Raw genomic sequence first — 26,537 nt, 5'->3', positions numbered from 1 at the left:
AGGATGTATACTTACCAAATAAATTAAAAGCAGTAATTTTGTTAGGGATAGACTTATAGTTTCTTAAAATTAGAAACCTAATAGAGGTTTTTAAAAAATGTGTCTAATATAGGTATATTTTATGGAAGAAACTGAATGTTTAAAATATTAGTACTTTGTAACAATCAAGATTGTTTAAATATTTCTAAAAAGAAGACCTGTCAAATAGGGACTTCTCTCACTATATGCTGATTATCCTGGTGACAAGGACTATATTATTTTTCAGAATTTCATGAAGCACCTTTACTATTGACATCTATGTATGCCTGGAAGTTAGGAAAGTTTCTTTCCTACATCAGGTCCTCAATAAATACATCTTCAGTGTGTGTGTGTGTATACATTACATATATACATATATTACTCTCTTGATGTTTCCCTTACAGCTCTAGCTTGATCATAACACTTTTAAAGTATATAATCATTCTATTCAGGAAATCAATTATGTAAACAGACCTTCAAAAAAATCTGTAGGTATCTGATTAATTTTCACTGCTGATGAGATTGCAGGACATTCTTAACTTTCACACAATAGTAGTGTTAGATACATTGGTACAACTTTTAAAAAGACACACTTTAAGAACCATAAAATTTTTCATTGTATTTTCCTGAATAACTCTGTAAATTCACAGAAGAAACAAAAAGAAAACTGATTTGCAAAGGCATTCATTATCCTTTCTTTTATAATGGAAAACAATCTGAATGATGAATTATAATTTTTAACACTCAATGGACTATTATAGAGCTATCAAAGTTAGTATTATAATGATAGCAAAAGAAATACATGCTACTTTCTAAAAACTATTTATGCTGAACTTACAACTATGTAAAAAGTGTATGTAAATAAATACAAGAGAGTTTGCAAATGGAGTTGCATTTTTGAATAATTTCTGATGCTAAAATAAAGCAAATTTTAATCAGATGAATATATTACAAAAGATATTCAACTATAAATTAAGATTTCTTCTTTTTTTATTTTAGAGAGAAAAAACACGTGCAAGTAGGGGAGAGGAGCAGAGAGAAAGAGAGACAATCTTAAGCAGGCTCCATGCTCAGCACAGAGCCCAATGTGGGGCTCAATCCCACAACCCTGGGATCCTGACCCAAGCCAAAATCGAGTTGGGTGTTCAACTAAGTCACCCAGGTGGCCCTGAATTAAAATTTCAATAATATATTTCAAAACATCAAATACCTCTGCGTAAACTTCAAATATGGTGTGTAGTCTATTACAGCAGGAAAGTTTCCATCCAATCCCTCTCCCTTGAGGCAGAAGCTAAGAGACAATAAATACATCACATAATACATAAACCTTTAAATCAATATTCAGTGTTATAAACAATCTCTTGTTACAGACATTTGTTTCATCAAATTGTAGGTAAATTTTTTATTCATAGTTTAAATGTTACTTGTTACTAATAAACACCTTAATAAAGATACTCTATATTCAATACCAATGACAAAGGACTGCACAAGCTAATATATTCTAATATGAGTATATCATGCAAAAGAAAAACTTTCTGAGAGATCTGTTCAAATATTATTACTTTGACACTACTTTGGTCTTCACTGGATTTTTAAGATGTCACTAGAGGATTTTCAAATTAATACTGGTTCACATTTTCATACAAATTCTCAGCTGCTATTGACTATCTTATCCAAAGATCTGACTAATAAAAGATGAAAGCTTTTAAAACTATCTGAATAAGTGAAAGGGCATGGGTCTTAGACCTAAAAAGAAAACTAAAAAAAAAAAACAAACAAACCCCTCAATCCTTTTTGAGGCCATGGCAACAGGAAAAGGTTGCTACTTGCCCAAAGTCATACTGGGAGTCACATAAAGCCAGTAAAGAAACTATAGACCTCTGGTCTCCCAATCCAATAATCCTTGCTTTATATGATGGTGTATCCAATAGGATAATAAAAAAGTTTTTAGCTTTATGCTTACTATTATTAAAAAATTACAACTACTAGGAACATAAACAAAAACATTTACAAGATGTAGGTGGAGCTTTCAAAAAACACATTCATGAACTCTTACGTTCTGCTTTCTTTGGAAGTTTGTCTGTTGAAATGCCATTTTTATATGTTAATATCAAAGTTATGTACAAAATTTTTTATTCTTGAATAAGGAGTGAGCCAAAGTGGCAATATTTTATAAGGGCTTTCCTTCGTTTACAGAAATATTACTAATGTATCTTTAAGACATTTGCTTTCAGCTGATTATACAGTATCAATGGGTTACAATAAACCAACAGTTCACATTCTTATCTCAGGTTTTCTTTTTGTATCAAAAAAAAAAAAAAAGGAATTGTAAAGGATTAAGAGCCAGCAGAAAGACAGGTAAAAAAATTAACACACTGAGAAGAATAAAAAAGACAACCTCCATATTGCAGCTATCATTTTCATATTCTAAACATTAAGCTAATAACCTAATACTACCTTATTAAATCTTAAACAGAGAAAAGTTATACTGACAAAATGAAAATATTCTGAAAAGTGATTTACTAAAAAAAAAGGTAACTCCAAGGGAAATGAGCAGTATTGTATTTCAAGTAAAGATCTAACAGTAGATTTTTATTTGTTTTATACTTATTTTGTTTTATACTTATTTTGTTTTATACTTTTTTCAATAAAATTATGATATTTCCATCAATCTTATGTTTGGATTGTTATAAACAAACCTTTTATTTTTAGCATAATGTAAATTCTTAGATCAATTAAAGAAATGTAAAAAGATACTTCCATGAATATACAAAAAATTTACATTTACATTTTTTGAACTTATACTCTTAGTCTGAAATCAATTCATCTTGTTGATGATAAAAGCCAATATTAGCAACATTTTTGATGGTCCACATACATAATACAAACGTAAGATACTCAAGATATCATACCAGGATCTTTTTATTTCAACACATGAGATAATGAAAATCTTTCTGGCTTTCAATCTATTTCTAGTGCATCTCTTTTCATTTTAAAGCAGTAGCTGAAAAATACTAAGAGATAAGATCCAAACACTTCCTTAAGTGCTACAAGGGTACATAATCTTTCTGCTGGAGATATAGTCTAAGACTTTTTTGCACAAAATATAGAACAAACATGTCAGTTAATACCTTAACTTTGAAACAATCTCTTTGCTGAGTGCAAACCCAGTCAGAAAGCTAGTGTTATTGGCAAGAAACAACATGAATCAAATATTAATAACCAGCTGTATGCTTTACTTATTATTAGCAAACCAAAAATAAAAGCTAAGTAGAAACTATTATGAGGTAGAATAATGTAAAAACTAAACAGATTTAGATTAAGTACCTGAAATCAATAGCATTGAGTCCAAGCAGCATGCCAGCAAGCATATTTGCTTCCTCACCCAAGACAATTGCTCCATCTTCATAAAATCGCCTATAAAATGAAATGGGTAAATATATAAATATTAAAAGCAGACAGAAATTTCATCTATAGAAATTATTTAGAGACCAAACTAAAGTAGAAAGAACTAAATTTTATTTATCAAAATTAAAACTATTTGGATCACCCAATCCTTGAAGACATTTAGGGAAAAAAAAACACACCATAAGAAGAAACCAAAAAAAAAATCATTCTATGTGTTTCCACCACTTTTAAAAAGAATTTCCAAAGTAACTCAGCTAGCCAAGATTGTCTACTCATTCTCCCTAAGAGTGAAGCAATATGATTGTAATTTGAAAAGTGGCAAATTCATAGTCTTTTATACTGGTCTAATTTTGAAATGATGTAGACATTACTGTATACATAGAACAAACACAAATACCCATTGTTTTTCTGTAAGTCCAAGCGTTATTAACTAAATGGAGAGCTAAAGAGATGTGATCATTAGTAATTCATGTTAACCTTTAACACTATAATACTAATGGGCTAGCATGGAATCTGCATATGAAAAAGAAAAGTATTCATGATCTCTGACAAAATAGGATTACAAATCTATCTCTATTAATTCTTGTAAAGCTTTCTGTTTTGGTTAGTGCCATTTTTCAAAATACTAAAATTTTATTTTAAAATATCTATTTTTTTAATAGTTTGTCAAATTGTTTTCCATATAACACCCAGTGCTCTTCCCCACAAGTGCCCTCCTCCATCACCACCACCTCTTTTTCCCCCTCCCCCTTTCCCTTCAACCCTCAGTTCATTTTCAGCATTCAACAGTCTCAAGTTTTGCATCCCTCTCTCTCCCCAACTCTCTTTCCCTCTTCCCCTCCCTCTGGTCCTCCATTAGGTTTCTCCAGTTTTCCTGTTAGACCTATGAGTGCAAACATATGGTATCTGTCCTTCTCCGCCTGACTTATTTCGCTTAGCATGACACCCTCAAGGTCCATCCACTTTCCTACAAATGGCCATATGTCATTCCCTCTCATTGCCATGTAGTACTCCATTGTGTATATATACCACATCTTCTTGATCCACTCATCAGGTGATGGGCATTTAGGCTTTTTCCATGATTTGGCTATTGTAGAAACTGCTGGTATGAACATTGGGGTACATGTGCTCCTATGCATCAGCACTCCTGTATCCCTTGGGGAAATCCCTAGCAGTGCTATTGCTGGGTCATAGGGGAGTTCTATTGGTAGCGTTTTGAGGAACCTCCACACTGTTTTCCAGAGCGGCTGCACCAGTTTACATTGCCACCAACAGTGTAGGAGGGTGCCCGTCTCTCCACACCCTCGCCAGCATCTATAGTCTCTTGATTTGTTCATTTAGCCACTCTGACTGACGTGAGGTGGTATCTCAGTGTGGTTTTGATTATTTTAAAATATTTAAAATAAATATTTTGAGAAAATATATGAGCTTATGTCATTTTTCCATCAAAAAGTATGATTATTGTATTTACTTTCTTTTAAACATAATACTGTACAAAATCTAGTTCATGTTAAATAACCAGGAATCATTTAATTGTTTTATATATTTATATTATATATAGACAGTGGACACCATTCTGTAAGACCCCACTAGCTAAAAGGAAAACATTTTAGTAAGTGGAATTTGTCTTACTCTTTTTAGTCATGAGTTTATAAAGTCTGCAAAAAAATTTAAGATGCTCATAATTCCACCACCAATTTTGCATAGTTCATAGTTTAAAAAATACTTTTACAGACATATCCTTTGATACTTCTTTAAAAAGTCCATGAAGCAAAGGTGGAAAGAACGATCATTAGTTTCAAATTTACCGTCAAGAAAAGTTAAGACTTAGATTAAAACAATTTGCCCAAGCTCATGCAGATAAACTGCTCATGGAAGAAACATAATTCTTACACTATGTATTTTCTTTAAACCTTATCACTTCCTATAAAACAAAAATATTTGAAGAGAATTTAACCTACATTATAGTTCATAAAGAATATTAAAAGAGTGAAAAGTACAAAGGAAAATAAGAGACACTCTGTCAGATACAAACAAATATGAAGAGAAGACTCTCTTGGAGTAGATGTGTTCTGTTTCCTTGGAAATATGGGGATTGCTTTTACTGATTTATGTAAAAAGAGAAAAACTAAAACTTCCAGCCTAACGAAGATTAATAAATGGAGGGAATTTCTACATATTTAATTAAGGTTTTCCATAAAAAGGGAAAGATATTTAAATAAATTTATATATCTGAGATTTTGCCACTGCTCCATGCTCCATGGCTAAAATGGCTATGGACAAAATATTCTGACTCCCAGAAGAGTTATGATTACAATGGCTCTAGACCCTAAATTCTATTGAACACATGCCTTAGAAAGAATTCTGATTTTTGGTAACTGGGAATCACCCATTATTCCTAGTATTTCCCTATATAAGAAAAGGTCTACTTTTTTTGATCCATCTTGAGTCCACCATATTTAAAAGTACATTCTAAGAGTTTCATCAAAACTACTTCTGCTGGTTCCTAATGTCAACATTGTGTTAGGGAGAGCTGAATATACCAAAACACTCACACAAATCTAGCCCATTTCAGAGATTTCTTAAAGTCTAAAGAGCTTATATAATATTGTTTTGATGAGTTCTTCAGCTTAAGTTTTACTAATAATTTTTCAAGTTAACCAATATAAGTAAAACACTTGCTATATGTGAAATAATTCCACTTAAATAAAGCCATATCTCAAGTGGAATGTTGCATAGACCTCATTTATTATGACAGTTTTTACTGCAACAGAGGGGATGTGAGAACAAATGGTAGAGCAGGCGCTAGTTAATGAGCTGTCCACTGTGTGTTCAACATCCACTATTAGTGCAAGCTAAGAAAAAAAGTATTTTTCATAAAATACACTAATGAGAGAACATTTAAAAAATAATTCAGTATTCAAATACTGAGTTAAAGTGATCTGAACTGAAAAAGGTATTTTTATCATTTAATCAGAGACATTACTCACATGTATTAAAGAAGAAGGTGTTAGGAAAAATTAATTTTCATTCCCTTAATCAACATATCAATAATTTTGACTAAAAATCTGATTCTTGCTATCAACCCTTTCAAAGACTTCAAAAAAAACTGTAAGCCTTTTCATTTTCTCTCATAGAAAAACTGGAGCATTAATAAAGTTTGCTTACATAACCAAAGTTATGGAACAAATGAGCCAAAGGTAAATCCTAAGATAACTAAATTCAATAATAGAAGGTATACACTAAAAAAATTCCCTTTGTTCTATTGAAAGTATTTTTTAATGTTTTATTTTAGAAAGAGTGAGAGACAGTATAAGCAGGGGAGGGCCAGAGAGAGAAGGAGACACAGAATCCAAAGACAGGCTCCAGGCTCTGGGCTGTCAGCAAAGAGCCTGATGCCAGGCTCGAACCCATGAACCATGAGATCACGACCTGAACCGAAGTCAGACACTTAACTGACTGAGCCACCCAGGTGCCCCTCGTTGAAAATATTTTTTGTTCTGAAGAAAGTAATTGTATGAGGAGGATCTAGCCAAAACAGTAAAATAAATTGCTAAAACATGTTATAAATACTGAAAGTACCAAGGTGGAAAAGATGTACTAAAACTTCAGTTTAAAGCTTTATACATTAGATTGTATCCCTAAATAACTGTTGCATGTTAGAAGCAAAGGAAGATTATGAGCAATTATTGATATTACTGTAATCTTGAAAAAAAGCTTCTACTTTAAAATTATTTTTCATGGTTTTTTTGGGAGAGAGAGGGAGAGGGAGAACAAGTGGGGGAGGAGCAGATAGAGAATTCTAAGCAGGCCCGTCACTGACAGTGCAGAGCCTGATGCAATGCTTGAGCTGACAAACTGTGAGATCATGACCTGAGTCTAAATCAAGAGTCAGACGCTTAACCCACTGAGCCACCCAGGAGCCCTGGGTACCTTTTTATTAGGTATATTCTTTCCAATTATTTGTTGACTACAAAAATATTAGAAACCAGAAAAGCATTTAAAATAACACTCTAATAATAACAGTAATTTTTCTCTTGTCATATATAATTTAACTCTCATTGAAATAGATCTCTGTAATTCTATCTTTGGTGTTCATTCTGTAAAACTATTTGAAGGACCTTCAGGTATTTCAATAACAAATACCCTTCGGATGGCATCCAACGTGAACCACAAGGGTATCATATTGATACTATGTAATATCATGCTTCAAATTTTCTTTTGAGAGTCAGAAGTTATTCTACATACTGAAAATGCAATATAAAAATATGAAAAAGGTTCTCTTCTAAACCAAAGAAACTTCATTATCATATTCTTGTTCCCTTGCCCAGTTTAGTCTCTATATATGAAAATTTAAGGAAGTTAGGAAACTCTCCCTCATGACCTGCAAAATAGATTATATTATAAATAAATGTTATATTCCATTCAAAGTCAGAATGAATCAGAATGAAAACTTGACTAGATCGTAAATCTCCAAATATCTTGCTAAGAATGTGAGATTATTTTATCAACAAATACAGAATAAATTCCTACTATGTGGCAAGAACTGTGCTAGTTACAAAAGTTAAATAGTGGACAACCTAAGCATGGTCCTTCTCCATGAGGCTTAACTAGGGGAGGGAACAGGCAACAAAGAAGAGAAAAAGGTAATCAGACTTGATGTTAAGTAGTTATAAAACAAATAAATAGGTTGTTGAAGTAGACATAAACTGAAGGAGAACTCAACTCTGAAGAAATTAGGAAAGGCATTCCCAAGGGTTTAGCCTTTAGGCCCAGGGAGACTGATCAAAAAGGGCTCTATAGGCCATATAACATTAATAATAAATATGAACATTTACTGAGTGCCAAGCACAATTACAAATGCTTTATATGAATAATTTTAACTTTCCTAGCACATATTATGCCAGGAGGGATTAAGCACTTGTCTAAGATTCTACAGCTAGAAAGTGGTGAAACCAGGATTTGACTCCAAGAAATGTGTTTGAAGAAAAATCATTCTAATGCTTTAAGTGGGAAATAACACAATCTTTTTAACATTTAAGAAAACTGGGTGGAAGATAAATGGCTAGTAGAAGGGGACAAACGAAGCTCAACTGGGACACTGGCAGGAAGTGGAGACAAGACATAACAAGGTATTTATTAGTGTAACAGTCATGGAGATTAAGATAACTAGATCAGGATATATTTTGGAGAGAGGATTAAGAAGGCTTGCTAATGGGGCGCCTGGGTGGCTCAGTCGGTTAAGCGTTCGACTTTGGCTCAGGTCAGATCTCACGTTCGTGGGTTCGAGCCCCACATCGGGCTCTGTGCTGACGGCTCAGAGCCTGGAGCCTGCTTCCGGTTCTGTGTCTCCTTCTCTCTCTGCCCCTCCCCTTCTCATGCTCTGTATCAAAAATAAATAAAATATTAAAAAAAAAAGAAGGCTTGCTAATTAGGAATGATTAATGATAATGAGGGAGAAAAAGAAATCAAATAAGAATTTTAGATTCTTACTTGATCAACCATGTAGGTAGACTGTGAGACCACTTGTTTAAAAAGGGGGTAAAGAGTCTTAGAGGGAAAAAAATTCTTATACTAAACTCTCCAGGTAGAGATTTAAATGTGGTGTCATGAGGGGCACCTGGGTGGCTCAGTTGGTTCAGTGTCTGATTTAGGCTCAGGTCATGATCTCAGTCTTCAAGTTCGAGCCCTGCATCAGGCTCTGTGTTGACAGCTCGGAACCAGGAGCCAGCTTCAGATTCTTTGTCTCCCTCTCTCTGTGCTCCTCCCCTACTCATGCTCTGTCTCTCAAAAATAAAAGCATTTAAAAATTTTAATAAATGTGGTGTCATGATTATACAAGTGGTATTTAGAGCCATTCTAAAAATTCTATGAAGACAGAAAGGAAAATGAAAAGAAAATAAAGATCACACAATACAGTGCTAAGTCAGGAAATACAGATCTTTCAAAGTGTAAAGAGCAAAAGAAGTCAAAAAGAGAAACAGAGACAGAGTCAGAAGAGCAATTACATGGGGGAAGGACAAGCCATGGAACGTTATAGAAGTTAAAAACAGATTTTTTTTTTAAAAAGAATTATTTAACTGTTTTTAGCTGGGCAATGGCATAAAGTATGGCCAAGAGAAATATCCATTTGGGAGCTTGTATCTTATTGGTATCCTTTTAAAAATTATCATGGGTGGAATGGTGAGGGACAAAAGCTGGACAAGAGTGGATACAAGAGTGACTCTGAGGAAAGGAAGTGATGACAGTATGTATAAAATTTTTTAGAAGTGAGGTGATAAAGCAGGGCATGGAAAGGAGAAGGAAATACAGGTTCAATGGAAAAGTTTTTCTTTTCAAGTAGGAGATACCAGTATATGTTTCTATGCAGGTGGGAATGATCCGACAGTGGGGAGGAGACTGAGAATGAGGAAAGAGAACGGTGATAATTAAAGGAAGGTGAATGGGGATAGGATCCAGAAGATGGTATCAGGAGGAAGACATTCCAACACAACAATAAAGAACAAAGAGAATATGCTTATGGTATGTTTCGTGATAGGAATAAGAGCATTCATTTATGACGATTCAATATTCTAAAGAAAGGAGGTCTTACATTATAATGCTAGTGAAAATATCTAGTTTCCTCTAAAGAGCAATTTTTATTTTTTGTTATTTCTTTAAGTATAATTATTTTATTTTTTAAGTTTTTATTTAAATTCTAGTCAGTTAACATGTAGTGTAATATTGGCTTCAGGAGTGGAATTTAGCGAGTCATCACTTCTACCACCCCCATCACAGCAAGTGTCTTCCTTAAAACTAACAATTTTCAAAGGGCGCTCAGAATGCTTATTATTCTCAGCTCATATGATCTATACGGATGACCAGGAAGATTATTCTTATCTTTACAACAGAATAAACGTCTGATACATCCGTAAGGTTTTTCTTACTTGTTTCCCGGAATTATTGCTTGCATGGCTCTTGTACAGTAAAATGTTTTCAGAAGTTATTCATGTTGTAGCATGTATCAGTACTTCATTTTTTTAAACAAAAAGTTTACTTAGACAAGATGTCTGGCTTGAAGGGAAAACAATCGAAGATTCATCTCTTCTTATAGATAATTTATCCATACCTAAAAACTGATTACCTTACATTTAAGAGCTACATACAAAAAAGTTATAAAATTCTTGATTTTATAATAAATGAAAAACAGTAAAGGTCTCCTATTGAATAAGGTATGCCAGAAGTTTTATGTTCTTTTTGTTGTTATTGTTAAGCAGTGAAAGCAAAATAATTTTCTGAAATATAAAGAGGTGAAGGAGCATAAGCATGGAGAATGAGCATATTTTCAGAGTCATTATTTTTCCCCATTCCATCTTGATTTGATGTCAATCAAAATATGCCATTGGATACTCAATACAAAAAAAGAAAGCAATATGCTAGTGCAAACATACCAGTTACTGTATGCACAGTAAGGGAATGAGGAAGGGGAAAATGAAAGAATAGAGAAAACTATCAAGTAATACTCAGGATATGGTGGAACCAAACTGAGTTTTTTTTGTTCTTTGTTTTTTGTTTTTTTTTTTAACAACAGAGAATGTATTCTTGGTCTGTAGGAACAGAGTTCTGGAATAAAGTAGCAGGTTTCTTCTTTAGTAGACACCTTCTTTCTGCTGCTGGAATACATCAGTTTTATCTTCATCCTCTATTTCCAGCTTGCTGTCTTTTAAATGGGAATCTGATCTGCCTCATAGACAAACCTTATAGTTCACAGCAAGCCTTCATTAGTTTGCTAAGTGTTGTATGTGTGCCTCTTAATCTCACAGTGCACCAAAGAAGCATCCTGCCCCACCACCTCCAAATGGATAAGATTATTTTTCTCAGTCTTGACCCCTTCCTTGGGTTTTCATTGACCATGGCAAATTTTGGAGTCTCCTCAACTGCCACTTCACAAAGGGGGTACCTGGTCCACACCAAATGATTACACAAGCAAGTACCAGTAGTGGCAGGAGAAGCACTTCATTTCTTTTTCATGACTGAATATCAGTCCACAGTATGAAATATTATTTTTTATACATTCGATAGGACATTTGGATTGTTATCATTTTTTGGTTATCATGATTAATGCTGCAATGAATGTCTGTATATATAATTTTTTGTGAACGTGTTTTCAATTCTTTTGGAAATATATATACATACATAGATACACACACACATATATGTATCCATATATACAGGAATTACATGCTGGGTCATGTGATAAATTTGTATTTAACCTTTTGAGAAACTTCCAGACTGGTTTTCAAAGGGGCTGCATCATTTGTTTCCTTCTATCAATGTATGACGGTTTCAATTTTTCCGGATCCTTACAATACTTGTTACTATGTTTTTTGATTTTAGTATCCTAGTGGATAAGCAGTAGTATCTCACTGTGGTTTTGATTTGCAATTCCCTGATAGTTAATGATGTTGAGTCTCGTTTATTGTTCACTTTGCATCCTGTCTAGAAAAACACCTATTCAGATTCTTTGCCTATTTTTAAATGTTTTGTTTTTATTACTAAGTTCTAAGAGTTCTTTATACATATTCTAGATAGAAGTCCCTTATTAGGCATTCACTTTGCAAACATTTTTTCCCATCCTTTGGATTATCTTTTCACTTCCTTGATGATATTCTTCAAAGCAAAAAGGTTTTAAGTTTGATTATGCCAATTTATCTATTTTTTTTCTTTTGTGGCTTGTGTATTTGGTATTATAGTCAGGAAATTATCCCTAATCCAATGTCAGAAGAAGTAAATTCATGTTTTCTTCTAAGAGTTTTCATGTATGTATGTCTGATCTATTTCCAGTAATTTTTGTATATGCTATAAGGTAGGAGTCCACAAATTTTATTAATGCTTTTCATCTTAGTAATATAAAATATTTAAACAGATTCAGATTCTAAGTCTTTCTTAGCTCTTGAAAGATATGGTAATTTTTCACTATTTACTTTTCTGTAAGTGGGAAAAGTATTATCAACTCCTTTTTCACTTTGTGATTGTTAATTTTTGAAGTTTTGTTTTATACTTTACTCCTTCTCTTACTCTTACTATAATATTAAAAAAGTTATTATTTCTCCAAGCACAACTTTTGTCATAAATTATATACTGTGGTACAACTGTAAAGTAATAAACATCTCTATAAAACTAATTTTATCGCTACTTCATATTTTCCATATTTGTTACTTCAAATTCTTATCAGAATGGTTTCAATCTTGTTTCAAGTATCATATTTGTGGTTTTTAGTTTAACTTTGCTAATTATTTTTCAGTCCCAGTAAAACTGGGAATAAATAAATAAATTCAGTTTCTACCTTACTTTTCTATTTCTCAGTCTTCCCAGTAACCTACTAAAACAACTTTCCACCATTTTTTTTAAGCTTGGATTCTAATCTCAACTCTCCAACTTCCCAACTCTGCCTATTTCCCAGTAACAACGAAATCTCTAAATCAGAAACCCTGCAAGGGTGGTTTTCAACTGCTCATTAAGACAGCCTCCACTTTAGAAAAAAAAAAATTCACTTTAATATCTCTACTACTACAGAGCCATGTGATGTACTCCTATAAGTTAATTTACTATATTTCTTTCCCTCTACTTCTTCACCCAATCTTATCCTTGGATTTTCACAGATTAGTATTCTCAAGCTTGCCTATCTTAGCTCATGTAGCTCCTCCTTCTGTACTGGGGTAAACACTTGCATCACCAATTTAAAGGACGTCATTACTCTTTATCTGTGAAGAGCAGAACAAGAAAAGAACACTTGATTCAGATACTCTCAAGATTCCTAAAGGATCAGAGATCATTTCTCATTGTTCTACAAGTACTTATGTCAGGGAGCATCCAGACAAAAGGTAAGGTGTAACTATTCTTTCCAATAGTTTACTTGTATTTCACAAACCTAAGCTTTCAAATAGATATGTTCTGGCCCAAGGTTCACAATTTTATTTATAATTAAGAAGTTTCTTTGGTTTGATTTCAGCAAAAAGAAAATAGCATAGTTGTGTTTTGTTTTGCTTTTAAAAAGGAAGACTTTTTGCAACTGCATTTTTTAACTTCTAAGGTTAGAATTCTGAAATAACACCCTCCGTCCTTTCCTGGAAATGAGAGCTATTATATATGCATTTAAATACTATGGGTTTTGTATCATATAAATATTACATATTTGCATGTATGTGTGTATAAACATTTGCTAAGCCATGTTTCTGTTTCAGTAATGTATGCTTATATATTTTTACATGAGTATTTTTACTTCATGGACTTTTTTAGAGCTGAATTATTTCTTTTTATTAAAAAAGACAGGTAACACCTAAAAACAAGGTAAAAAGCATTTCCCTTTAAATACTTGAACTACTTATTCTAAAATTAATCTATTCAAGAACTATTTTTACTCCACTCACTTGTCTAAGAAACAAGACTAACAACTTAGATTATTAATGCTTTAATTTCTAATCAGAAGACTATCATAACTTTAATGCAACCTTGTAATTGCATAGGAGATAATTATTTGTAAACTTGGTTTTGATTTCATTAATTTAAGATTTATCGGTTTGATCTCTGAGATTCTTATACTACTTTTATCTTCACAACCTTAGTATCCTCAGTATTTAGTATCTTCCATGAGTAAACTAATTTACTAACAATAATAGAAGTAACAAAATTTTCATTTCACAAAGTTCATCTCAAACGTCTAAGAATTCATCATCATTTCACTGCCCATCTTTAGAAATATCCTCAAAGAATCACACTGCAATAAAAGAATCCAATAAGTATGTATCAAATAACCAGATGACATAATGGAAGTGTTAGTGATAGTAATCATTTGATAGTATATAAATTTATCAAATCGACATGTTGTACACCTTAACCTGACACAATATGTCAATTATACCTAAGTAAAGTGGGAAAAAAAATACAAAGCAAGAAGGTATCATAATAAATGCCCAGAGTTTCTCAAAATCTAAAATGCCAAATATTGCATCAAGACATGGAAATTAAGATTCCAGAGATATTATTTCTTTATATATGGGCCTAATTCCTTTATCAAAACTAGTTTATAGTTGTCACTCTTTTCTTCTCTTTCAGAAATATGACTTAAGAGGTAGTAATATGTATGGTAATTTAGAAGTGCTGAAGGCAGTGTGGTCCAATAGAATGTTCTGCATCTGTGATGTCCAATGTGGTAGCCATTAGCTGCACATGCCTACTCAACACCTGAAATATGACATGGCAACTGATGAGGCAATTTGGTAAATTTGCTTACTCTTAAATAATAGTAATTTACATGGTGGCATGTGGTTAGTAGCAATTGTATTGAATAGCCCATGTTTAGAGTATTGAAATTACTGAGTATTTTCATTTACAAATACTTTTGAAATGGAGAAAATTGGTTTCTTTAACAAAAGCTATAAGCATAGAGATTAGCAGATCAGAGTTTTATAGGAATTTCTGTTGTCCTAATATGAACCTTTTTTAACTTTTTACCATTGTAAAAAAATAAAGTCCCATGGCACAGTGTGTCATCTCTTAAGTGTATACAACCTAAGAAAAACAATACTGGTCTAGTCTGGCTCAAAAAGACAACTGAGCAATCACTACTTATATATATGAACTAAAGGAAAGAAATGAAATAAATGTAATATATAAAGAGAAAGAATGCTATAGGAATCTGATGGTTAGATTTTTCTTCAAATTGGTCAGGGAAAAGCCTGTGGAGAGAATGAACTTGAAGTATTAAAAATGTGAGAAATAGAAATGATTCAGAATGACATTTTAAGGTATAATTTTGAAGCCTGAAAAGATAAACGAAAGAAGATACATGTTTAGTTGACAAATGGAATTTTCCTGAGAAGACAGTGGATTTACCTGAGCAGTACAAAAAAGAGGAAATAAAATAGCTGAGGACTTAAGAAAGGAAAGAATCTTCATTCTATTCTTACTTCTAATCTTTAGGTGATTCTTTGAAATACTTATTTGAAAATCAAAAAGACTTTTAAACCTGGTTGTTTTGAAGTCTCTCAGAGCTGTAGAGATGTATTCGGATAAATGCTTTTCCATGAGTGCTACTCTAATCCAGGCTCTACCCTAAAAGGAAGAAGAAAGAATCAAATGTGAAAAAAAATTACAAGTTAAAAAATATTTTGTCCACTGTGTCATAAAAAATATAAGCATCTTAATATGTAAAGAACAATTCAGTCAAAATATATATATGATAAAGATAAAAAATATTTAAGTAGATAAGAACAAGTAAGCTTGTTTTTGTCATTTGTTTCTCTAAACATACAGGATACAGTGTATCATATTAACTTTCTATACGCTGAAGAGACCTAACTATTGAATTACTCAGGTCAGAGACTTTTCATAACTCTTTACTTCAATGCTCAAATCAATATGCTAATTAAAATGAGTCCCCTTCCAAAACTTGAAGAACAGAGTCCATTCTTTTTTGTAAAAAAATGACCACTGTCACACCACTTAAGAAAAATTCTCACCTATCCTTCCACAAGGAGGTTTTAGATAACTAATATTGAACCAAATTTCATGAGTCACCATATATCCAAATCATGAGTTACTGAGTTTGCACCAAGAACATTTTTAAACTATTACCAAATACTGGGGCGCCTGGGTGACTCAGTCGGTTGAGCATCCAACTTCGGCTCAGGTCATGATGTCTTGGCTCGTGAGTTTGAGCCCTGCATCGAGCTCTATGCTGACAGCTCAGAGCCTGGAGCCTGCTTCTGATTCTGTGTCTCCCTTTCTCTCTCTCTCTCTCTACCCCTCCCCTACTTATGGTCTGTCTCACTCTGTTTTAAAACTAAATAAACATTAAAAAATTTTTAAAAATAAAAAATAAAACTATTACCGAATACTTAAACTGGAAAAAAACAAACTTACAATAAAGTTACCCAAAACCGTATATTCTAGTAGGAAATCACACAAACTATTCTGACTAAATGTGAATAATTTAATTTGACTTTTGAGACGGGTAATATCATTCAATAGTTCAGACTAGCCAGTTTTTTTTTTAATATAAACCAAAGCATTTCTCTTGGACTCTTTGTTTAAAATGAAAAAATAGAAGAGGTCACATTTTCACTCAGCCCTCCCACAAATCTCCAGAAAAATCTATGAAGATTAATGAGATAGAAAATCAAAACAATGCAATGGCAATTGAGACTAAAGGTGACACTAATCATTTTATATGATGGCCAACCACCCGGTATGGAGGAAACAAGCATTTTTTTAAGTTTACTTATTTATTTTTGAGAGAGAGAGTGAGAGAGAGAGAGAGAGAAAGCTGGGGAAGGACAGAGAGAATCCAAATAGGCTCCACACTGTCAGCATGAGGCCTGATACAGTGCCAAGCTCATAAACCATCTGAACTCATGAATCCTGAGATCATGAATAGACCCAAAATCTTGAGATCATGACCTGACCGGAAACCAAGAGTCTGACGCTTAACCAACTGAGCCACCCAGGCATCCAGGAAAAAAAAAATTCTTGAGTAATGTCTACACCTCTAGTGAATTCACCAAACCTCTGGATAGGAAGGATCAAAAAGGAGTCAATCTAGACAGTGGTAAAACCTGACCACTAGAAGCAGCAGTATTGTGAAGAACAGGAGTGATATGGATGTGATTAACATGGCAGTCAATTTGGTCATCAAACTAAAACCCCTTTTAGTTTGCCCAGTGGTTAGTTCATTATTCCTGCTGAGTAAGCCTTGGGGAACCCACAATTAGCTGTGGCTGATCAGAACAGAGGAAGGAAGAAGCAAGCCAATGGTCAGGCGTCTCAAGTTTCTCTCTTAAAATTTTCTTGGAAAGACACAGAGACTGGCAGTGGTGGTATGAATCAAAAGGCTATGATTTCACCAGAGTACAAGGTGGGAGAGTTGCTCTCCAGAGAAAGTTAGACACAGGAGACTGTGCTATTGCTAGATAAGAAATGTGGGGAAAGCCATGCTTCCTGATTTATTAATTTCAATTCATGCAAAACTGGGCTGTACCTAATTTCCTGTCCTTGTGTGTTTGTGGAGTTCTCTTTTATATTGTGATAATACACTGTGCCAATTTTAAGTTTCTTTTCTTTCAACCAAAGAACTTTTACTAGAACAGAAGATAAACAGACTTGTAAAAATTGTTGGGGCCATAAAGTGGGAAAGCCAAAAACTAGGTTTAAGAGTTTAGACTTTGTCAGTTAGATAATGGTGAACCGCTGGAGGTTTTTCTTTCTCCACAGACACAAATATTCATATCATTGTTACTGAAGTTTTTTGAAAAGTAGTAAAATGTAGTCAACATTTCCTTTTAAAAATAATTTTTTTAATGTTTTCATTTATTTATTTATTTATTTATTGTTTTCATTTATTTTTGAGAGAAAGAGAAACAGGGAGCAGGAAGGGGCAGAGAGAGACACACACACACAGAATCCGAAGCAGGCTCCAGGCTCTGAGCCATCAGCATAGAGACCGATGAGAGGCTTGAACCCACGAACTATGAGATCATAACCAGAGCCGAAATCGGACATGCAACCGACTGAGTCACCCAGGTGCCTCAAAAGTAGTCAACACTTCTTAAGGCTTGGCTTAATTAATATATGCTTGGCTCAGTTTTAAGATACATTAAGATATGTATATACATTAAAATACTTAATCTTCCCAAGAATTATGTAAATTACATTACTAGCCCTACTTTATGAGGAAACAAAAAGCAGACACATTGAGAAGATAGGAAGCATCTCACCACCAAACCAACCAACCTAACTGAATTAAAGTTTATACAATCTGTACACTTTACCTTCCCTCCTGTTACAGGGGATAACCTATAATAATTTAAAGGAATAAAAAGACAAATTACAGAATAAGCAAAGATATCTGCATTACATATATTTGACAAGACTCTCATTTATAAAATACAAATAATCCTAACAAATCTATAAGAATAACTCAAAAGGCTGACCTTAAACTCTAACCCCTTTATCTCCAGAGCAAAACTATGAAATCCTGAATCAGCTTTTTTAGCCTCCAACCTACAGCTTTCAGCCTGATTTATGATGTCTTTTGCTCTGTGCTTAAAGTAGCTGAAAGTTGGCAAACACCTCACAGGAAAACTGAATGTATAACTTCAGACACATCTGTCTGCAGCTATCTCAATAAAGTCCTGGTTTCACCCGCAGTTCCAAGCTCCAACTTCTGTTTCTCTAGCATAGGGAAACTAAAAGAACACCTAGTACTCTGATTAGCCTCTGTATCAATGATGTGAAAATGCCCTTCGGTTAAAAGCCAAGATAAAAGTAGGGTTCACACCTCATGTAGATCCTTCTCTCTAGTATTATGGACACTTAAATCCTCATGCCTTGTTTGTTCTCTTATGTCTTAAATTTGTTGCTTTGTGTATTTTATCTACAGTTGTTGGCAGAAGAGCTGCTCTGACACAAGCTATTCTGTCATCACCAGAAGCAGAAACTCATTCATTTCTCACCTCCAGGAACAACTGGGTTTTTTTTTTTTTTTTTACTTCAGTTATACCCTTTCACTATGACTCTTTTCCTCCAAGTGCATTCTCCATACCGCATTCAGTTGATATTTTTGAAATGCAAATCAGAGTACAATACTCTATTATTTAAAAAAATTAAAAGAAAGAAACCCTCAAGTAGCTCCCCATTGCACTGAGAGTAATATCTAAACTCTTAATATACCCTGCTTCCTCTGCTTACTATTTGAACAGCCCATTTCTTCCCTTACTTTGCATCCTGGCTCAAGTGTTGTTGCCTCACACAAACCTTCCCTACCCAACCTATCTAAAAGAGTGTGCTTTCTTCCACCACTCTGATCACTTTCTAACCTCTTAACCTATTTCATCTTTTTCAAGGACCCTAAGATTATATTATATATCTACTCATTTGTTTGTTATGATTACTAAAATGTAACATACACAACATTTGTTTTCTGCCATCTTTTCACCAATGCCACTGTATCCTCAATATTTATTAACAGTTTCTAGCACATAGTAGGCATTCAATGTAGACTCGTTGAATAAGTGGATAAAACTAAAGTAATAAGTAACTTGCTCATTGCTATTAGGCATTAGAGGTACTAGTGACAAGTAGGGAAATGGAATGATGTGAGGAATAAAGATTCCTATGAACTTAGTATTTAAAATAGAAAGAATGTAAAACAAATGGACAGAATCAGAGTATCTCTGGTTTCTGCCTGGGAAACTGTTTCTCTATTTTTAAAGCTCCTAAAGTATGTCTGCCATTCTTCCAGGTTTGAAGCCATCACAATAAAGAATTAGGAACAGGAAATGTCAAGTGATGGTTTAGGAGACAAGAAGAGACAGATTTGTGAGTTAGTAATAGAAAATGATCATAAAAATCATGTCTTCACAAATCTATATCTTACTATAAAGTTCTAGTATTTGATAACTCTGGTGTATCTGTGATTAATAGCCCCTCTGTCCCTACCTCTTTCCGTAGAAAAGTTGACGAACTGCCTCTAAGAAAGAGCAGTGACAATGTCAGCTCCTGAATAAAGGAAAAAGTAAACAAGAGGACGAGACCAAAAAGGACCAGGAAGTATTAGAGATTTGTGTCCTAAAAATGTGTTAAGGACTGCATTCACAGTTCTGACATGGCATAAGTACTCAAATTTATCAGATGAAAGAATGCTTGAATATACGAATGGCTGGTATGACCAGCATACTCAGAAATTGGTCCAATATGCCAAACTCAAGAATAGAAGAAACGTACAGAGTAAGCAAACACAAACTAGGAAAGCCTAACTTCGCCACAAACAAGAACTGTTCTTAAAAACAAAGAAAAAGTGGGGTGCGTGGGTGACTCAGTCGGTTGGGCATCCGGCTCCGGCTCAGGTCATGATCTCACGGTTTGTGGGTTTGAGCCCTTGCGTTGGGTTCTGTGCTGATGGCTAGCTCAGAGCCTGGAGTCTGCTTCAGATTCTGTGTCTCCCTCGCTCTCTGACCCTCCGCTGCTCACGCTGTCTCTGTCTCTCAAAAATAAATAAAAAACATTGAAAATATATTTTAAAAAACAAAGAAAAAGAGGGGGGCCTGGGTGACTCAGTCAGGTGAGTGAGTGACTCTTCATTTTGGCTCAGGTCATGATTTCATGGTTCGTGAGTTTGAGCCCCGCTTTAGGGTCTGTGCTGACAGTGCAAAACCTTCTTGGGATTCTCTCTCCAGCTCTCTCTGCTCCTCTCCCACTCATGCTCTCTTCCTCTCTCAAAATAAACTTTAAAAGAGAGAGAGAGAGAGAGAGAGAGAGAGAGAGAGAACACCATTAAAAACAAAGAAAACGGAAAAGGAAACTACATAAGATAGGCAGGAAGACCAGAAGAACTCAAGAACATTATAAATCTCATATTCTTGAGCTGCTGTTGCCTCACACAAAAACAAAATAAAAGGAGGAAAAGAAGGCCTTCTGGAGCTTGAAATCAGGTGGAATACTTAGAAATTCCAATGGAAATATCTGTACTATCAATAACAGTAGCAAATAAGGATCCATTTAGGGAATTTCTATCAGAAATGCTGATAAGTAATCAGGCCAACAGCAGTTGGAAAAGATAGGTGTGTTCAGGAGAGAGGAAAATAGTGCCCTGTGAAATGAAGTTAGTTTTCTTTTTCTTAAAGATTCATTTTTTGAGAGAGACAGGGACAGAGACACAGTGTGAGTAGGGGAGAGGCAGAGAGAGAGGGAGACACAGAATTTGAAGCAAGCTCCAGGCTCTGAGCTGTCAGCACAGAGCCTGATGTGGGGCTCAAACCCATGAACCAAGAGATCATGACCTGAGCTGAAATCGGACTTTTAATCGACTAAGCCAACCAGGTGGCACAAGATGAAGTTAGTTTTCTAAGAGTGCTAATTCCAGTCTAGAGCTTAAATAAGAAATCTCATATACAGAAATCACATCCTCAGATCCTCCTTATATTGTAGAAAGAATAGCTGCTGATATAGCTGAGATGGAAAGATTACAAAAATGATCTCCAATTCAAATATTCTATTCCATTATTAGTCTTTAAGCCCTGGCCAATAGGTTCATCTAGACATGGACTGAGCAAAGAAAAAGACTGTCAGCATTTCACAGATCTCAGCTCAGAGTAACCAAGTATCAGTCTCTCATGGTGGAAAGTTTCTATGATGTGAATCTAAGTTACACAGTAGTTCTAGGACACAGACAATCCAGATTAAAATCAATACAACCAAAGTTAAAGAATGTTTCTATATTGAATTAGCCAGTGTTCTATATGGTATCTTGTTTTCCAGTGCTTAATATGTCATCCACATAACCCTAAAGGTGTAGTCAAAGTTATTCTGCTTTTTATATAGAGTTCAAAATGAAGATCTGCTGGGACGTAAGTGTACTGAGTTGTACATTGTTTAGCAGGTAAATTTGGTGCTGTGGTTTTGATAAGTTTTCACAAGTGTCTAGACTGGATGAGAATGCATACAGTAGTAGTCACCAGCAGCTCAAATGCTCAATAAAAGAGCCATCTGAGATATTTGCTTAATCCTTCAATGCTGACAGTTGGCACATGTGATTTACTGAGTAGATTAAGTACTTTGTTCCTCCCATTGCAATACAGAATATTTGCTTGCAGACTTTCCCCAGCAGAACCAGGCAAATCACTGATCTCTCTTTCCCCACTAAATTAGAATCTGTTTGAGGCCTAAGCAAAACAAAGATATAAATGCCAGATTTGGAACATGATTGTTATGCAGTGATACTCAACAATGGTTTTTTACAGAATAAATATTAACTCTCTCTGATGGGCAGCACCTTGCTGTGCAGGGCCTAGACCCTAGAGTCTCATTAAGAGAGGTGGTCAGCTGGAGTTTGCATTTATGTGTTCCACCCAAGTTCAAATGCTACATTTCTAATGTTCCCAATTACCTTTTGTATTTTGGTATATACTAGTTCTATGAATATATTCTCTCCTATACTGAAGGGGTTTAGAATACATTTTTTAAATTAATTGCTATTTTTAATTTGAAAATAAGAATATAAAGTTTATGCAAGACCTGGGATACCTTCTATTTCTAAAGACTTGATTTGTTCAAATTACAGCTTGCCTTTAAATCTTAACCTTCAAATTTTTAAAAAAAATTTTTTGAGAGACAGCAAGCAAGTGCAAGTGGGGAGAGGGGCAGAGGATGATAGAGAAAGAGGATCTTAGTATTATTTTAAAATACTTAACTATGTTTCTGATTATATCACTTAGTTTAAATATTATAAATCTCATTTTAAAAAATGTATTTAGTTTATGTATTACAAAATGTTTAATTTTAATTTATCTCTATCAGTTTTGCTAACTAATAATTTTCCAGAAGAAAAAAATATGCTAAATAAAAACAAATGCAGGAACAATAAACTTGGAAACTATATGCTGATAGATGATTGCTATGCTAATTTCATTTATTATAGAGATGTAATTTACAAGTTTATAACTATGAAATAATGAATTGAACCAAATTATGTCTTGATCTTACAACTGTGTGTATCTGTTTTCAATTTTTATTTTCTACCCGGGTTCATGCTGTAATTCTTAAGTGTCAAAAATAGTAAGGAAAGCTAGTATGGTGATCCAGTAAAAAAATAAAGCTTCTAAACTAAAGCTGATATAGGTTATATCAGCAACTCAGACCTTTTATAATCTTGAAAATATTGACAACTCCAAAGTGCTTTTATATAGATTATATTGATTGATATTTACTGTATTACAAGTCAAAACTGAAAACCTATAAAAATTAGGTAATTAGAAAATATATATAAACCCATTTAATGTTAACATAAATAATATCTTTTTGAGAAATTACTCTTTTCCTAAAAAAAAATTAGTGAAGAAAGTAGTTGTGTATTATATTTTTTCAATTTTATTAATGTTTATTTATTTTTGAGGAAAAGAGAGACAGCACAAGTGGGATGGGGGCAGACAGAGAGGGAGACCGAGAATCTAAAGCAGGCTCCAGGCTCTGAGCCATCAGCACAGAACCTGATGCAGGCAAACTCATGGACCTCAAGATCATGCACAGAGCCTGATGTGGGCCTCGAACTCACAGACTGTGAGATCATGACCTGAGCCAGCCAGTCGCCCAACCCACTGAGCCACCCAGACGCTCCTCAAATCTTTTTAATGTATGGCTTAATAAAAGAGAACTAGGTATCTGCTGCTGCATTCAATCTGCTATAATGTGTTGTTTTGGTTGAAGCATACGAAGGCAACCTAATCTATCGCCTCACTAGATATACAGTTGCAAAAGGAAATCTTTTATAGCCTTTTCAGATAATTGTGGGCATTCTCCTTTGATTCTATGTTAAAATTCAATAACTGATAATTCCTTAAAGATTAATGGCAACATGGAGTCTATAACCCTATCAATGAACTCTTCATACTGTATTACATTAAACCCACTGGTCAAAATGGATCTTTTGCCCATGCAGGATTTTTTAATTCCATGCGCTGATCATTTGGAAAGTATGACTTTTACAGGTTTACCAAATACTAACACATTTCATTAAACAATTTAAAAAATACATTTCTGATATCAACATCACTGTTACCAGAAAATACTGTAAGTTCAAGGAAATCGTTAGGCTTAAGATGGTGAATACAAGTTTTCCCAGATTCTAATCTTTACTTCAAAGTTTTGATTTTACCACTGGCAACAAATGCTGTCAACTATTTCCCTTGAATTAAAAGGCTTACTTTGTTCATTTTTATTCAAGAAAATCCTACCAAATGCCTCAATCTATAAAACTGTAGTTTCCATGCTTTTAAGTAAAAATCGTATTACATGACACAAGTGTGTAATTCAACTCACAATTTGAATGACTACATGAATACTTTTCCATGAAATAACCATCATATTTCAATATGCTGTAGATGCTTTATGTGTACTTTCCATTTTATTAATCAGGATATTAAAAAGACAGGCACTCAATGGCTGAAGACTTAATAAAATTACTGCACAGCACCATCATAGTTATTCTTATGTGAAACTGGCTTTTTTAAAGACTGAGTACAGTAGGAAGAACATAATGATTACTAGTACACTTTTATGCCACTGCTTTAATTCATACTAAGGAACCAATAAATCTGCCACCATTGTTTCTATATCAGCAGTGGAAGTGTTAACATAGCGCAAAAGGCAAATAATATCCTGGTACTATGTGAAAAGAGTTTTGACATTATGGACCTCCAGAGTTCTTCAGGACCAGAACACTGACAGCCATTAGGTTACGTAATTTAAGAAATGTAGAAACTTCACAGAATAGGAAATATTTTATTGTGCTTCTCAAAAAAAAAAAAAAAGAATTCATAGTAACTAGCTACAAACCTTCTTGCTATTCATGAGGCCATAGTGAAGATTCAAGAGCATGCTAAAATAACCATATGCAATTAAAAGAAATTGAAACAAGCCTATAAAAGATGTTAAACTTGGTCAAGCGCGTAATCCCATCAAAGAAAAAATATTACACAGCAAAGAGCTCAGATTTTTCTATTTGGGTCAAAAGTGTTTTGGATTAGATTATATACATTGTATATTATTATTTATGTCTTACCTTGGCTCTAGAGGAACTGACATTTTCCATATTTTCAATGCTGCAGATACAATTCTGTGAAACTTTCCGGCAAGCCACTCTGATATAATCCCAGAAGCTACGAGGACTTTCATAACCAAACCAGGTTACTTGACCTTCAGGAGACAAATTGTAAAATGAAATAAAACAAAACTAGACTAGAAAATTCAAAATAGAATAAAATTCTAAAAAATAAAAGACAGCATAATGTACCATAGTGAAAAGGGTAATGATCTCATTGGCAAAAAAAAAAAAAAAAACCCTTAAATTTAGTCTTGCTCTGCCTTTTAATTAGTTGTGCTACTATAGGCAATTTATTTAATGGATCTGGATCATAGTTTTCTCAACAATAAAATCAAACCAATGAAAGAAAAAGGAACTAGACACTAATCTAGATCTATCTAGATCTATCTATCTGTTAGACAGCCCCCAGAAAACCCTCCTTGTGGTTCTAGTTAACCATTAATTTATGTGTCACCGATTGCATTCTAAACCTTTCTCTACTTAGAGAAACAAAAAATAATAACACAACCCTTTTCCTCCTCTTCACAAGGAAACTTCAAAGAAATAAAACAATGTGTGGTCTATTCTCTAAGTAAGCATGATGAATTAGAATCCTGCATTCACTGATCTTTCATTATCTACCCAATCATTCTCATCTAGAAAGCCATAATGACATTCATCTGTTCTCTTCTAGTTGGTAACCCAAGAAAATTCCTTCATACATTTACCATTATAATTTTTTCAGATTTGGGTAATTATGTATTTGTTCATGAAAAAATGTTCTTTTGTGTCTCTCTCCTATTAGTATTACTATTTCTATGTGAGACTCTTGAGTGGTGGGTCTGTGGGAACCATTTTGTACTCTGAGCATTTTTAAGCAGAATATACGAGACATCTTAATACTTTCTTTAGTTCTTCTGGAATGATTAGTCTTACCTAAGGAAGTTGTTTAATCTTAAGGTAGAAGAATCTTCTTTTACATTTTAAGTCTGTGCTTCCTTAATTATTTATTTATCTCAAATCTTCCTTTCCCCAGTAACAGTTTCTCTCTAGCAACATCAAAAGTATTCTTGTCAACAAGCACCGTCTTAGGAGTAACATCTCAAATGATACTTCAGTGGTTTCCAACCATAGAGTCTTGAAATAGTAACTGGGATGCTTTTTAAAAAAATATACATGAGGGGCGCCTGGGTGGCTCAGTTGGTTGAGCATCCAGCTTTGGCTCAGATCATGATCTCACAGTTCATGGGTTCGAGCCCTGAATCGGGCTCTGTGCTGACAGCTAACTCAGAGCCTGGAGCCTGCTTCAGATTCTGTGACTCCCTCTCTCTCTGACCCTCCCCTGCTTGCACTGTCTCTCTGTCTCTCAAAAATAAATAAAAAGCATAAAAAAAATACACATGCATGGGCTCTACCCCAAGCTAAATAATCAAAATCTTTAAGGGCATGACCAGGCATAGACAGTTTTTTTAAAGATCACCTTGCTATTTCAAATAAT

At 34.0% G+C, this 26,537-nt stretch overlaps 1 protein-coding gene and 1 pseudogene across 3 annotated transcripts in view; both read right to left on the bottom strand.

Moving 5' to 3' along the window:
• Nucleotides 1-26,537, bottom strand: part of RUNDC3B (RUN domain containing 3B) — a 141,036-nt gene that overhangs the window by 61,340 nt on the left and 53,159 nt on the right. For all 3 annotated transcript variants that reach the window (XM_029928378.1, XM_029928397.1, XM_029928388.1), the window contains exons 3-6: nt 25,019-25,152; nt 15,434-15,519; nt 3,346-3,435; nt 1,229-1,309 (exon numbers count right to left, since the gene is read on the bottom strand). In XM_029928378.1, the coding sequence (XP_029784238.1) occupies nt 1,229-1,309; nt 3,346-3,435; nt 15,434-15,519; nt 25,019-25,152 (391 nt within the window). The remainder of the gene's footprint in view (nt 1-1,228; nt 1,310-3,345; nt 3,436-15,433; nt 15,520-25,018; nt 25,153-26,537) is intronic.
• LOC115304022 lies at nt 11,055-11,308 on the bottom strand (annotated as a pseudogene).

Source organism: Suricata suricatta, chromosome 2, assembly GCF_006229205.1.
Source record: "Suricata suricatta isolate VVHF042 chromosome 2, meerkat_22Aug2017_6uvM2_HiC, whole genome shotgun sequence".
NCBI classification, from domain to species: domain Eukaryota; kingdom Metazoa; phylum Chordata; class Mammalia; order Carnivora; family Herpestidae; genus Suricata; species Suricata suricatta.
The sequence above is the reverse complement of the archived record's forward strand: the minus strand, read 5'-3'. Positions and strand labels throughout refer to the sequence as shown.